Source organism: Aythya ferina (assembly GCF_964211825.1).
Source record: "Aythya ferina genome assembly, chromosome: Z".
NCBI classification, from domain to species: Eukaryota; Metazoa; Chordata; class Aves; order Anseriformes; family Anatidae; genus Aythya; species Aythya ferina.
This window is the reverse complement of record NC_140299.1, coordinates 11,223,891-11,237,657: the sequence shown is the minus strand read 5'-3', so window position 1 is coordinate 11,237,657 and position 13,767 is coordinate 11,223,891. Positions and strand designations below refer to the sequence as shown.

The following is a 13,767-nucleotide window of genomic DNA, read 5'->3' as shown; positions in this document are numbered from 1 at the left end:
ACACTGTAGCAAAGGTGTAGCTGTGTTTAAGCCACTTCAGTGACTGCAAGTATTTTCTGAATACAATTTAATATTGTTCTTTCTCTTAAGACATTCTTCTTGTCCCATTAACACTTTGTATGTTTTTTTCTCTTTAAAGCATCAGAGACAGCTTTCTTGTCCATTGACACAAACAAAATCTTCCCCGAAGAGAGGATTTTTCAGGGAGGAAACAGATCATTTAATTAAAAACATTTTGGGTAAAAGAATTGGCAAGTTCATTAATTCTTCAGATGAACCTCCTAATAGCTTCAGGGAATTTTACGATAGCTGGCATAGTAAACCTGTTGACTATCACGGTCTTCTGCTACCTCGCATTGATGGGCCTGAAATCAGAGTCTGGGCACAACGGTATTTACGGTGGATTCCTGAAGTTCAGCTGCATGGTGGTGGTACGATAGCCACAGCTGCCAGGATTTTGGACTTGATGGAAGAAGTGGAAAGATTACAGGTAAAAATGGATGAAGAACATAGCCAAGCTGTATCTGGAAACATACATGCTGTTCCAATGCTCAGAAATTCTGCCCGTTTGTCGTCTTTGTTTCCATTTGCTTTAATTCATAGACAGTCTGTCAAACCAGCTTTACCCACTAGCACCTGGAAAGACTTGGAAGATGAAGATGACTTGGTCAAGAGGGATGATGAATTTGTTGATCTAAGTAGTGATATGTTAAAGTGTATATATTAAAGTATGAATTGTATGTGGCTAAGCTCTGAGGTCAAAATGTTGCGCGGTATCCTAATTTAAAGAACAAGTATTTGTAGCCTGCTGAGTGGATTTGTGGGATTTTAAACACCTCAGTTAACTGAGTGTATTTTGAATTTCTGTTTCACTATAACAGTACTGATTGCAGAAACACTTGTAGCATAGGTATAATAAAGTCTAGGCTGGAGCAGCCATATGGTTGGTTTATACAAAAATATTTTCTGAGGTAAAGATAGAATACTGAATACAACAACAATCATAAGGAATGTGCAAAATTACTTTTAACATAAGCCCTCTTCCCCATATGTTAAAAGTACTGGAAACTATTAATACATCTGCATTTCTCCCTGATGTAAAATAAAGAGGGGAAGGTATAACTAAATGTGTTTTTAAGCAAAAAGTTTTTTACAGCTGAGGAATGAACTTGTGGTCACCAGGGTTTTTCTGTCTGTTATGGCATCAGCTGAAGTCACGTGCTTGTCAACCTCATCTTTCCTGACAGCGTTCATCTTTGGCTTGCAGAACTTTACCTTGTGTAGTATTGTAATAGCAGCTTGGCTTTTCTAAGCCTCTGCATGCACTTAGCTTAAGGATCAGATGCAAGGGCTAACCTAAATGTTTCAAGTCGTGCGTGTCTCTGCTGTGCTGTACTCCATTGCTGCCTTGAAGTACTAAGTTCCAAATGTTTGCTGTTAATTGTAGAAAATAGCCTGACAGATTCTGGATTGTTATGGGTATTTTTCCAGTCCTTTTAATGGAGAGATCTTTTTTATTCTAATTCCTGTGCTTATCCCAGTTGCCTTTGAGGATTTCTGAAGCTAGCACTGAGACCCATCACACAGAAGCAAAAACAGTCATGGATTTGCAGTCTGTTGCCACTTGTCATGAGTTAGTGGTAAAGCTTATGAATGTGGCTTTCATACCCTATGAAACACTTGCATCCTGTTTGCTGGATGTTAGAACAGTACCTCAGTGAAAAAAGCCATAAAGAAATGCCTGACTTTTTGATCTACTGTGTATGTTTATATAAAGTATTTTTGCTGCAAATAATTGTCCTTTGTAAAGTTGAGTATTGTTTGACTCTCAAATGTATTTTGAACCCTTAGGTTCTAGAGTACCCCAAGAAGAGATGCAAATCATATTATCAGTTACTTTGAGAGGGTAGACATTAATGGCTTTCTCTGTATTCTTGCACCAGTTTAGAAATCCATGCTGAAAGATCTATGTGGTAAAGTTGTCACTTAAATTCGATCAGCTCAGTGTTACTAAACTGGGTTACTGATTGGTCACTTCAAAATGAGTTGTACTTAATCTGTATAGCAAAATATTGTCTGCAACTCTCTAAAAATATACTATGTTAAAACAAATGTATTAGTTGGAAAAGGGGGAGACCTTGATGCAACTATATGCCAAACTGAAGCTTCTCAACTCTTGATTGCCTTAAGTGTTAGTAGCACAAGGACAATACTTGAGTTTGTAGCATTTTATTTTAAAATGTGCTAGCACTTACACTTTATTCTGTGATACATATCTCTTTTTTCATAGCTAGCATTTGCTAGAATGGGCTGTCCAGTACATGTCCTTCAGGCTTGATTGTAGCTCAAGTGATTCAGTTTTGCAGTAACTCTTGCATATTGAATGAACAATGCATTTTTATGTAGAAGAAATCTATCATTTTAAGGTCATTTGGGTTCAAGGGTTTTTTAGAACACTGCTATTAGGGAAAAAAAAAACTATTACATGGATTTTTCTGTACTTTTGATCAAACTTGTAATGTTTCAGTCATGACAATTACATATTTATATTAACAGATGTTGGACATCTGATTTTTACATAAGTTATCGAAAGTTTATATAGAAGAGAAATATATTTAGAAATGAACATGAGAACACTTCTAATGTAGAATAAATACCATTGTTACTGGTTTTCTGCACTGTTGAATTGGAAATATACTTTTAGTATTTTTACTTAAGGCTTCTGTTTATACCTCTGAGTTTTTACACTGAATGCAAGCTAGAAACTGTAGTTGGCTTTAAAAAATGCAAAAAAGACTGGTATTCCTCTCTAATGGGCTGTTTGGAAAGTATTAATAAAATACATTTTGATGTATGTAACCTGAAATAAGAACATTTAAGCTCATATTTTGCAAAATGACACTAAATCATAGTAAATTTGACAATCTGCAGGGCCAAGACTTACTGAGTTGTACACAGGGTATTCACAGACTTAAGCTGTTTTGACCTGGCTGTGCTGTAGAACAAGTGTGTCAAAGTGATGCTGTAGGATGACTATGGGAAACCACTGAAGTGGTCTAGAAAGTGGCTGCTGAATGGTGGTATTTGGAGGTCTATTGAAACACTTCAGTCATGGCAGCATACTTGCCTTTCATTACGTAGTTCCCCCAATTCATGAGAGAATGTTCTTACAGTATCAAGTGAGGCAACTTGCTGAAATAACAGCAGCAGAGCATCCCTTGAACCAGATGCATGTTGAGCACAGATTGCAGGCTGGTCACAGTAAACTGTAGAGTACAAATGAGAAGCATCTCTTTTATTATTTTCCAGAGATGTCAAATTGCTATCACAAATAACACTTTCAAAAGCAATTTCCTGAAGGGAATGTACAAAATTGTGATGAGGTTTAAGACAGGCTTCTTGAAGGAACAGGAATAGCTCAGTCTGTGAAGTGCTGGGTCACATTGTAATGCAAGGTGTGCCACTGCCTCTCCCACATCTTCTAAAGATCAGCGCATGTACTTTGACCGCTTGGCTTTAAGGCTGCATTCACTGGGCTGAAAATGTTCAGCTATTGGTGGACACTGCTTTGGAATGCAGGCATGTGCTTTACCGGGGTACTTACAGCCAACTTAGCCTCCTGATCTGTTCCTTCAATTAAAGCTTTTTCCTTTCATGTTTTTTTCTTTCAGGTTAGAACCATGTAGCCATAACTTCTTTACTACATCCTAAGAAGTTAAGTACTTTCTGCAGTAGATGTTTTAACCATGGTTTACTATGGTGAATTAAATGACATTTCCTCATTGGCATTCCCCTGGGCTGCATTCCATGAGTACTTAGGGGCAATGACAATACTCAGAATATTCGTGCATTCAGCACTTAAATCTATGAACTCCTAATCACTGAACTACTTCTGTTACACTGCAGATTACCTTCATGGTGGTTGTTAGCTGGAAACTTCATACACGGTACACACTGCCTTGTATACACTTGAAAAAAGCTTACTTTTTGTGTAAAACTCAGTTTTGAAATTACCTGGACTGGACTTCATTTTCTGGGCTGGGGAAGAGGTGGGTTAGTGAACTCTTCTGATTCTCATGAAGGGCATACCCCATGAAGAACCACGTAGGCTCCTCTACTTTGAGGGTAGTGGTTGAAAAAGGGGGTGGCAAGATCTCTGTAATGGTTGCGTGTCTTTTTTCATTTATAGTGAAGTTATTTTGTGTCATATTCTTTCTGCATTTTGCCATTCTTCTTTGCAGAATGGCAAAACTCTTGCCTGGTGGGTTAGTAGAGTTATCCTGGAAAGGAACAGGCGCAGATGACCATTGCTGCTGTTTGAGCTGGAAAAACAGCTATTTTCTCAGTTTCTTTTTTCTTTGACAATCCAATAAAATGAATTAAGTATTTCCCCCAGCGGTTTGCCTGGCTGCTTGAAGCAGGCAGAATGCCCTTACCTTGGAAGTGCCTTTAATACACTATTTTATGAAAAGTAGAACTATGAAGACCAATTTCCCTGCCATTGTCTTGTCTGGCCACACTGCAGTTCTTTGAACTTCCTTCTTTCTTCTAGTGCGTCCTACCCTTCCTCATACCATAACATCTGTCTTTCCTCCCTAAACTTCCTCTCTAATCTTAAGTCACATGCTGTGTTAGCAGTTAATAGGTTTCTCACTGCTATTAACTTGCTGGGCAAGCCACATTCAGTATTTCTGTTCCTGGGGACCAAATAAAGGGCCATGAGTTGGCTTGGCTGTTAGATTGTTGGAATCTAATAACTCTTAAAATCTATTTATGTCAAATATGGTAAAAGTTACCTACTAGTTTTCCAAAGCTTTGGTGCAAGTGGGTGGAGAGCAAACATTAGCTGCCCTGTGTGGCCACTAAGGAAATGAAGGTGAGAAAAGGAAACTTAAACCCCCTGTGCCTGCAGCTCAGTTGTGATTTCAGCCTACAATTTTCAGACAAAAAGCCATGCAGCTCCCAGATAGGAAAACCCACTTGTTTACAGTCGTATCGGGTGTCTGGGCTTTCTTTTAAGGCAACAGAATTTTTATTTATCTTGGTTAATGTCTGTTTTTGCTCTCTGAAATGTATTTTTCATTACAAAGTAGGAGCCAAAATTCAAACTTGGGAACCTGTTGAGTTTCCTGGAAATAAACTGCATTTGTATGACTTCTGAAAGGTCACTTATAATCCTTATTGTTAACAGTATTCCCATTCTGGGAAAAAAAAAAAAAAAGTAAGTAAATCCAATTAAGAACAGCTAGCAACTAGAATTAATGTAAAATTTTGCTAGTTGAGTGTAAATCTTCAAATACTTTGTAAATACTATCAACTATTTAAACGTCAGAGCTCTGTAGGCTAGCTGGCTCACTTAGCATTGAGTGGGATTCACTTCCTCTTTTCATTTCTGCAGGCATTGTTTTAAAGTATGTTTACGCATGAATGTGATGACAGAGAAACATATTTTATGCAAAGAGCTCATTGCTTCATGTTTTGGTGATGATGCAAGATATTTTAACTTTCACTGTGACCCTGATGCACAAATCAAAACAGGATGCTGCTTACCAAGCTCCTGATGTTCCCTACACAGATTAATCCAGTTTGTTTCCTACAAGCCACTTCCTCTATTTTCTAGTTTCCCAGCCCAGACTTTCCACTGTGAGTTTGCTCTTAAAAAAATAAAATAAAAAAAAATCTTTTTGACATTCCTTTCTAAAGGCTTTGTTGAAATTTGAAAAAGATTGGTTCTATGCTTGCCATGGTTTTTCCTGTTGTGCTCTCCTAGGGTGATGGGGATATGTGAAACCCAGATAAGATTTTCTGCAGATGGCTTAACTCATAACAATTAACGTGCAGTCTTTTCAAAGTGCAAGGTCACTCATTTCCCTATCAATGTGGAACACGGCAGCTCTGGTAGCTGTCCTGTAATAAAAGGTAATTATTTAGAACAAATAAAACCCTATCCTGTTCCATTTTTCTGTAAATGGAAACTGCATCAAGGAAAAACCAGGGTGATAATCCTATACCATGCTTTCTAATGTAACACATCTTGTAGCTTTCAGTACATTGCTGCACTGGTGCCAGCACTGGAAGCAATGGTCTGTTCTCCCAGCGGTGCCTGGGTTTGGGTTACAACTGATGTGGTGCAACCACAGGCTGCAGCCGAAGGGGTCCTGCTGTGTCCTGCCCCAGCAGCGCGCTTCCACTGCCTTGCCATTAGTGTCATGTAGCCAGCAGCATGTTTTATGGAAAAACAGGCTTTACTTTTATGGGTTGGTTTTCTATTGCATCAGCTTGTTGACACAAATCACCCCATGGTGGTACAAGGGAAACAACAGGAGCAGAGTGCTTGAGGATGCCCTGTGCTGTGACTGGGGGCTGCCCATTAAAGAGGAGGTGAAAGATGGAAACAACTGCAGTAAATCTAGCTCTGGAAAAGAGGGAATTCCTGGGAACCGTATCTAATGTGCAGCTAGTTGAAAGGTTTTAAATAACTTGCACAACTAATTCCAGCTATTTAATACTTGGGAAACAAACAAACAACAAAAGCCACCAACCAACCGAACAGTTTTGGTTTGAGGTTGCCTGGGAAAGCTTTATAGGGTGATTAAAAAAACAGTTGCATTGTATTGGATATGGTTGCTACACTAAGAAGATAAGGTAAGCAAACAAAGCTAGTCTGATCTACAGTCATCAGACACTTCAATGCCTGTTGTTCCTTAGGCTGTACTTTGGTTTGGACTGGGGTGGTTTTAAATACCGTTGTGCTGCCTGGGCTGTGATTTAGCAGTGATTGAGTGCGGCTGTTGAAAAGCAAAAATCATGTTTTGACTTGTAGCGTGAAAACAATCAAAGCTCTGAAAATGATCTTGGACTCCTGATGCATTCCTGTTTTTTAAGCTTCAGCCATACATAGCTAACTGGTTACCTTTTAAAAAAAAAAAAAAAAACCACCTTTTTTCCCTTTTTAGCATTTTACTCATTTATTTCTGATTTTTGGTTAGTTTTAATGCAGGTGATGTACTTTGTCTGTATGCAGCCCATTATCTGCCTCGGGGTCAGGGGGAGATGGAGCTCTCTCCATTCTGAGGAAGACCCTGATCTCCCAGGGGTATTCATGCCCCTAGTGCCTTTGCAGAGGCAATGGCCCTTTTTATGATTCAAATGGCAGTGGAGATGTAAATCTGGCAGAAATGATGATAAAAAGGGCTAGTTACTGAAATGCAATACATTAATAGTAAAACCATTACTTAATGTATCAGTATTAAGTAGAGGCTCTGTGAACACACAAAGCCCCTGGAGTTCTGCAGGTAATAATGAATGCTGGATGTAGATGAAATACGATTACCAGGGACCTGGACTCACTTAGGCAGCAGGAAATGACTGAACATAAATGTTTCTTCATAATCCATGTATCTTATTAAAGCATTAACAGCTCTATTGGTGCTGGCTGCTGACATTAATATTCTGTCTAGACTGGTAGACATCCTTCCTTTTTCCAAGCATTTTCCCTCTCAGCTGTTAATGCCCAGCCTGCTGCTGACCCTCACAAGGCAAAGGGTTCTCCAGCCAGAATGCATGCTCAGGGGAAAGTTGACTTATGTCTTTGCATTTTTCAGAGTAACATTGTGTGTGGCTGTTCCTCTCACCAAGAAATTTCCTTTGAAAAGTTCTCTTTGGTTAATTCCATCATTTTCTGAGTGAGAACTGGAGTTTAAAGGGTAAATGTAATCATGGGACTGAATAGGAGTTCTTTAATACAGCTGAATGAACTCTTTTAAGTGAGGAAGAAGTATTAGCTCTTCGATCCATGTGTGGCAGAAAAGAGATGCTGAAGGAATGTCAGCCTTCAGCAGCATCTGGCCAGCTGTGTGAATTTGTGGAAAGGTTTTATGGGGGGAATTTTCTCGTAGTGTAAATCCCTTTAGATATGGCTGAGCACTAAAGGTGTGGAAAACTTATCTCCTGCCTCTATCTTAGATTTTGTTCATTTAACAGTTGGTTTACCAACAGGTACCACTCTGACAGCTACACTAGCTGCAAGGTCTTTTTCATCTAAAATCTGGGTTTTCCCAGATCTCCTGGACGTCTGCTTGTGTCTGCTGTGGGAAGTTTCCGATGGGGGCTTCGGATGTTGCAGAATCACAAAATGGCTTGGGTTGGAAGGGACCATGAAGACCATCTAGTTCCAATTCCCCTACCATGGGCAGGGATGCCACCCCCTAGATCAGGTTATTCAGGGCCTTGTCCAACCTGGTCTTTAAAGCTCCAGGGATGGGGCATCCACAGCCTCTCTGGGCAGCCTGTGCCAGAGCCTCACCACCCTCTGAGTGAATTTTTCCCCTAACCTCTGATCTAAATCTCCCCTCTTTTAGTTTAAAACCACTCTTCCTCATCCTGTCAATATCTGATGGAGAGCAACTCTTTGCTCCATCTTATAAGTCCCCTTCAAGTACTGAAAGGTTGCAATGAGGTCACCCTGAAGCCTTCTCTTCTTTGAGCTGAACATCCCCAGCTCTCTCAGCCTGTCCTCATAGAAGTGCTCCAGCCCTCTGACTAACTTTGTGGCCCTCCTCTGGACCTGCTTTAACAGCTCCACATCCCTCTTGTGCTGGGGGCCCCAGGCCAGGACGCAGCACTCCAGGTGGGGCCTCACCAGGGCAGAGCAGAGGGGCACAATCCCCTCCCTCCACCTGCTGCCCACCCCTCTGTTGCTGCAGCCCAGGACGCAGTTGGCCTTCTGGGCTGCAGGCACACACTGCTGGCTCGTGTCGAGCTTTTTGTCCACCAGAGCCCACAAGTCCTTCTCTGCAGGGCTGCTCTCAGTGGGTTCTTCTCCCGGTTTGTGCTCATGTCTGGGATTGCCCTGACCCAGGTGCAGCACCTTGCACTTGTATTTGTTAAACCTCATTTGGTTCACATGGGCCCACTGCTCAAGCTTGTCCAGGTCCCCCTGAATGGCATCCCTTCCTTCTGTTGTGTCAACTGTAGCACTCAGCTTGCTGTCATCTGTGAACTTGCTGAGGGTGCACTTGACCCCACTGTCTATGTCATTTATAATGTTATTAAAGATATTTGGTTATCACCAGATCCTCAGAGCTGAGCCAGAGAAGTCTGTCCTGTGCTGAGGTTGGTGATCACGGCGTAACCACGATGAGCAACTTTGGTGCATCAGTCAGATCATGTTTTGAAGTGGGCTAGATGGCAGTGTGGAGCACCAAAGTGTTGCTTCTCAGAGAAGTGGTAAGAGAAGCCCCTCAAGAGGGCTTTGGGGTCAGGGTGCTGACTGAAGTATCTGTGTTTCAAGAAACTGTCTCCAGCTGCTTGATTTAAGCTGTGCTCAAAGAAGCGGGGCTGTGTGTTTTTTGTAAATAAACCAAACTGCATCAAAGGTGCTTTATTCCCAACTGGAGTAACCTATAGGACTTTGAGCTGGCCAACTGCCCAGATCAAGAAAGAGCTCTTCCTGCAGGAGGGAAGTTGGCAGACGGAGAAGAATTAGGAATTTTGATGGGTTGTGTTTTTTTTTTTTTTTAATTTTTGTCAGCTGTGCTGAATAGACATAGTAAAAAAGCCTGCTTTGAAGTAGTTTATCTATGTATTTTCAAATCTGAAAATTATTTCTGTGCTACAGTATCTTTCCAGTATGGTCTTGTCACTCAACAGTGGTAAAAATGGCATTTTTCTTATTTCAACAGTTTTGGTCCTCATGTACATCCCATGCTGTATTTCTTGATGTTAGTGTCAAAATTAAATCCCCACTACTGTCAGCACTCCAGAGAGGGGAGAAGAGCTGTGAGTACACCTTTGTAAAAGGCATCTGCTGAAGCGTGTAGTTCAGTCACATGTAGAGCTGAGAGCAACGTGGCCTCGTCACACTCCAGATATAGCTCCTGTCAGAAAACAGGATGTTAGAAACACTTTAGCACCTTGTACTAATTTTATTTTCACACTGACTGGTGAACACATATTCAAATGTGATGTTGTGACCTGCGGCCAGTTCACACTCCTGGGTTCATACAGGTGCAGGTCGTGCTTTGGATGTTTATGGCAGATGGTGAAGTGCCAGCTTGGCTCTTCAGTTCCAGGCTGAGTTTGCCATTAGGAAAATAGAGCTCATTTCAGTCAAAAAAGAGGGAACTTCCTAAAGGCTACTTTTTTTTCTCACAAAGCTGGTTTTTAGAACAGGAGTGCGCTTTCAGGACAGGGAGTGCTTTCTTTGCTTTGGCATAGTGCCTGGTCTTGCTGCTGAGCTGTAAGCAGCAGAGATCACCTTGCTGGATGACAGCCACAGGTGTGTTTTGAGGCTTAAGGCCAGTAAAAGCTTAAATGTCTTTTCCTTGTGTTTGTTCTACAGAAACACAAGTTGCATTTGCTGTTCCAGAAGGTAGGATACGAACAGTGAGAGTAGTTTTAGTTCAGGGATCTTTAAAAGTTTTTTTTTTTTTTTTAATTTTCTCTGCAGGACTTACTGTATAGGATAGAGTTAAATAAAATCAATGTTGTATCATTTGGCAAAGAGAATTAAGCTGTTTCCTAAGTATCAGTGAAAATATTTAGTAAGACCATACATGCCAAAGTAGGACACCTTGATCGGAGAGGTTGACTCATCAGTGTGATATATTCCGTGTTAAATATGGAAAGCTCATATGTCTTCTCTCAGTGAGAGCAGAAAGAGATTTATCTTCCAGAGATGACTTATAAACCAGACAGCATCTTGACTAACTCTCTAGGGAGGTGAAAATACTGATGTGCTGTGCAGCTTCTTCTCGTTCTCTTCCATCCTCCTCATAAGGGGAACTCCAGGCCTGTCAGCCTGACCTCGGTGCCAGGGAAGGTGATGGAACAGGTCATCTTGAGTGCAATCACACAGCATGTGCAGGACAACCGGGGGATCAGGCCCAGCCAGTATGGGTTCATGAAAGGCAAGTCCTGCCTGACCAACCTCATCTCCTTCTACCATTGGGTGATCCACCTGGTGGATGAGGGAAAGGCTGTTGACGTTGTCTACGTAGACTTCAACAGGGCTTTGACACAGTGTCCCACAGTATTCTCCTGGAGAAGCTGGCAGCCCATGGCTTGAACAGGCACACTCTTCACTGCGTTAAGAACTGCCTGGATGGCCAGGCCCAGAGAGTGGTGGTGAATGGAGTGAAATCCAGCTGGTAACTGGTGACCAGTGGTGTTCCTCAGGGGTCAGTGTTGGGGCCCATCCTCTTTAATATCTTTATGGATGATTTGGGTGAGGGAATTGAGTGTACTCTCAGTAAGTCTGCAGCTGACACCAAGCTGGGGGGAAGTGTTGATCTGCTGGAGGGTAGGAAGGCCCTGGACAAGTTGGATCAATGGGCAGAGGCCCGTGGGAGAAAGTTCAACATGGCTAAGTGCCGAGTCCTGCCCTTTGGCCACAACTACCCCATGCAGTGTTATAGGCTTAGGGCAGGGTGGCTGGAAAGCTGTGCAGAGGAAAAGGATCTGGGGGTGATGATTGATGTTCACCTGAACATGAGCATGCAGTGTGGCCAAGAAGGCCAGCAGCATCCTGGCTTGGATCAGGTACAGTGCAGCCAGCAGCACCAGGGAGGTGATCATCCCCCTGTACTCTGCTCTGGTGAGGCCACACCTCAAGTACTGTGTTCAGTTTTGGGCCCCTCGCTACAAGAAGGACATCGAGGCCCTGGAGCATGCCCAGAGAGGGGCTATGAAGCTGGTGAAGGGCCTGGAGCATAAGTTCTGTGAGGGGTGCTGAAGGAACCAGGGGTGTTTAGTCTGGAGAAGAGGCTTGGGGCAGAGCTTATGGCTCTCTAGGAATACCTGAAAGGAAGGTGTGAGGAGCTGGGGGTCAGCCTCTTCTTGCAGATAACTAGTGATTGGACACGAGGGAATGGCTTTGAGCAGCACCAGGGGAGGTTCAGGTTGGAAATGAGGAGACGTTTCTTCCCAGAAAGAGCAGTCAGGCACTGGGACGGGTTGCCCAGGGAGGTGGTGGAGTCACCGTCCCTGGGGGTGTTCAAGGAAAGGTTGGACGTGGTGCTTAGGAACATGGTTTAGTGGGTGACATTGGGGGTAGGAGAATGGTTGGCCCAGATGATCCTTAAGGTCTTTTCCAACCTTAACGATTCTATGATTCTGTGACTCCCTGCTGCACCCATGCAGCTGCATTGGTTTTATCTGTGGGATCCTGGATCATGCCAGGACCACCACCTTATGCTGCTGGATGTATTTCTTTTTCCAGTCACCCTCTGGGTTTCTCCACTGGATTTTTGTTTCTAACTTTCATTGAAGAGTGTGTGGCAATAATTTTTATGCTCTTTCCTTTTTCTCTCTACTCGTTGGGGAAATTGTCGGAGTCCTGAGGATCTAATCCTGGTTTCCATCACCTCCATGAGCATCAGATCGCCTCTAGTGGCTATGGGAGACATATTTTGGGAGGTTTTGTTCTGTAGCCAGCCCTACAGCTGCCTCAGCAAGGGAAACCTGCCCGATGGCCAGTTGCCACATGTTGCTACTGCTGTAGTAGCCTGAGGTTTGTGGCTGACAGGGATCAATATCATGCTTGAAGCTGTAGTTTGACTAATAGTAGATGGATTCAAGAAGAAAGGAAAGCTTCTTTCACCCTACACAAAGCTAGCTTCTGCAACCACTAAGTACCTTTAGAAAAATATAATAACGATGCCATCAACATTATTACCATTACATATCTTGCCATCAGCAAGCCAGCAATTTCATATAGCTGAATACATCCCCCCCACCCTGTCTGAAGAAACCCCCTAAGAACACACCCACATCCAGTCATGCTCTCAAGTGCACCATCCCTGCCTGTGGGGTTCCCTTTGGATGTGGAACTACCTCAAATCCAGCATTCCCAAGCCAGACTCTCCTGCACTGGACTGATTTCAACTCAATTGGAAGCACCCAATAAAGAAGTGAAAGCACAGTGTTTTGCCCATGATTTTACTCTTAGGTGACATGCATGCCCTCAAAACTGGACCAGATCCCTAAAAAAATAAAAGAAAATAAAAGAATCATCACTCTTGTCTAATGTTTCCAGCTATACGGTTTGTTTTTAGAGCTGTTTGGCTTCAAAAATTAAGCCCCAAATGCCCTCTTTTCTTCCTCAGTCTAGTTTTGAAAGGGAAAAAAGGTCCACTAAAAGGCAGGAACATGAGCGGGCTAAGTGTACAAGGCTGATTGTAACACTACTGCTTTGCCATGACTTGTGAGATCATTTCAGATTATGTAGTCAAGTTTCTGCTCCGTTTGAATCCACAGTGATTGCTACAAATACTAGTATTAAAAAAATGGAGATACTCAGTTATCAGACACCCTTGTGTCCCATGTTTGGATATTGTACATCATCTTTGCCATGTGCAGGTTGTCTTGTGCATGGGGCTGCACAAGTACACAGCAGGAACTCGTACATATTTATAGTCATTAATGAGCTCCTAACACAATCAGTACTTATGGAAACGTGCTTATTCAACAGGACAGTAACATGCTTTTAAATAACCAGGTGGCCTCAGAGATTATGTTGTATTTCATGCTCAAACACTCTTCAATTTATACTATGCAGGTAACATCCTGAGTTGCATTTGTCCCACCAATTCAAATTATTACTTTAAGAATGTGGTCTGCAGAGTAGATTTCATTCAAAAGTGTCTTTCCATGAAGAGCTTTCTGTTGGAACAGCAGTTCTTTATCATCAAATGTATGAATCAATGTTTGTGTTGATAGTAAAGTGTTAGCTGGTGCAATCTTTTTAAAAGCCGTCACATAGAAATG

At 42.2% G+C, this 13,767-nt stretch overlaps 1 protein-coding gene across 2 annotated transcripts in view; it reads left to right on the top strand.

Annotated features, from left to right (window-relative positions):
- The window catches only part of MTMR12 (myotubularin related protein 12), a 32,531-nt gene extending 29,659 nt beyond the window's left edge, over window positions 1-2,872 (top strand). For both annotated transcript variants that reach the window (XM_084504088.1, XM_084504089.1), the window contains exon 16: window positions 140-2,872. In XM_084504088.1, coding sequence (XP_084360214.1) covers window positions 140-727 — 588 coding nt within the window. In that variant the 3' untranslated portion in view covers window positions 728-2,872. The remainder of the gene's footprint in view (window positions 1-139) is intronic.
- Window positions 2,873-13,767: the final 10,895 nt, after the last annotated feature.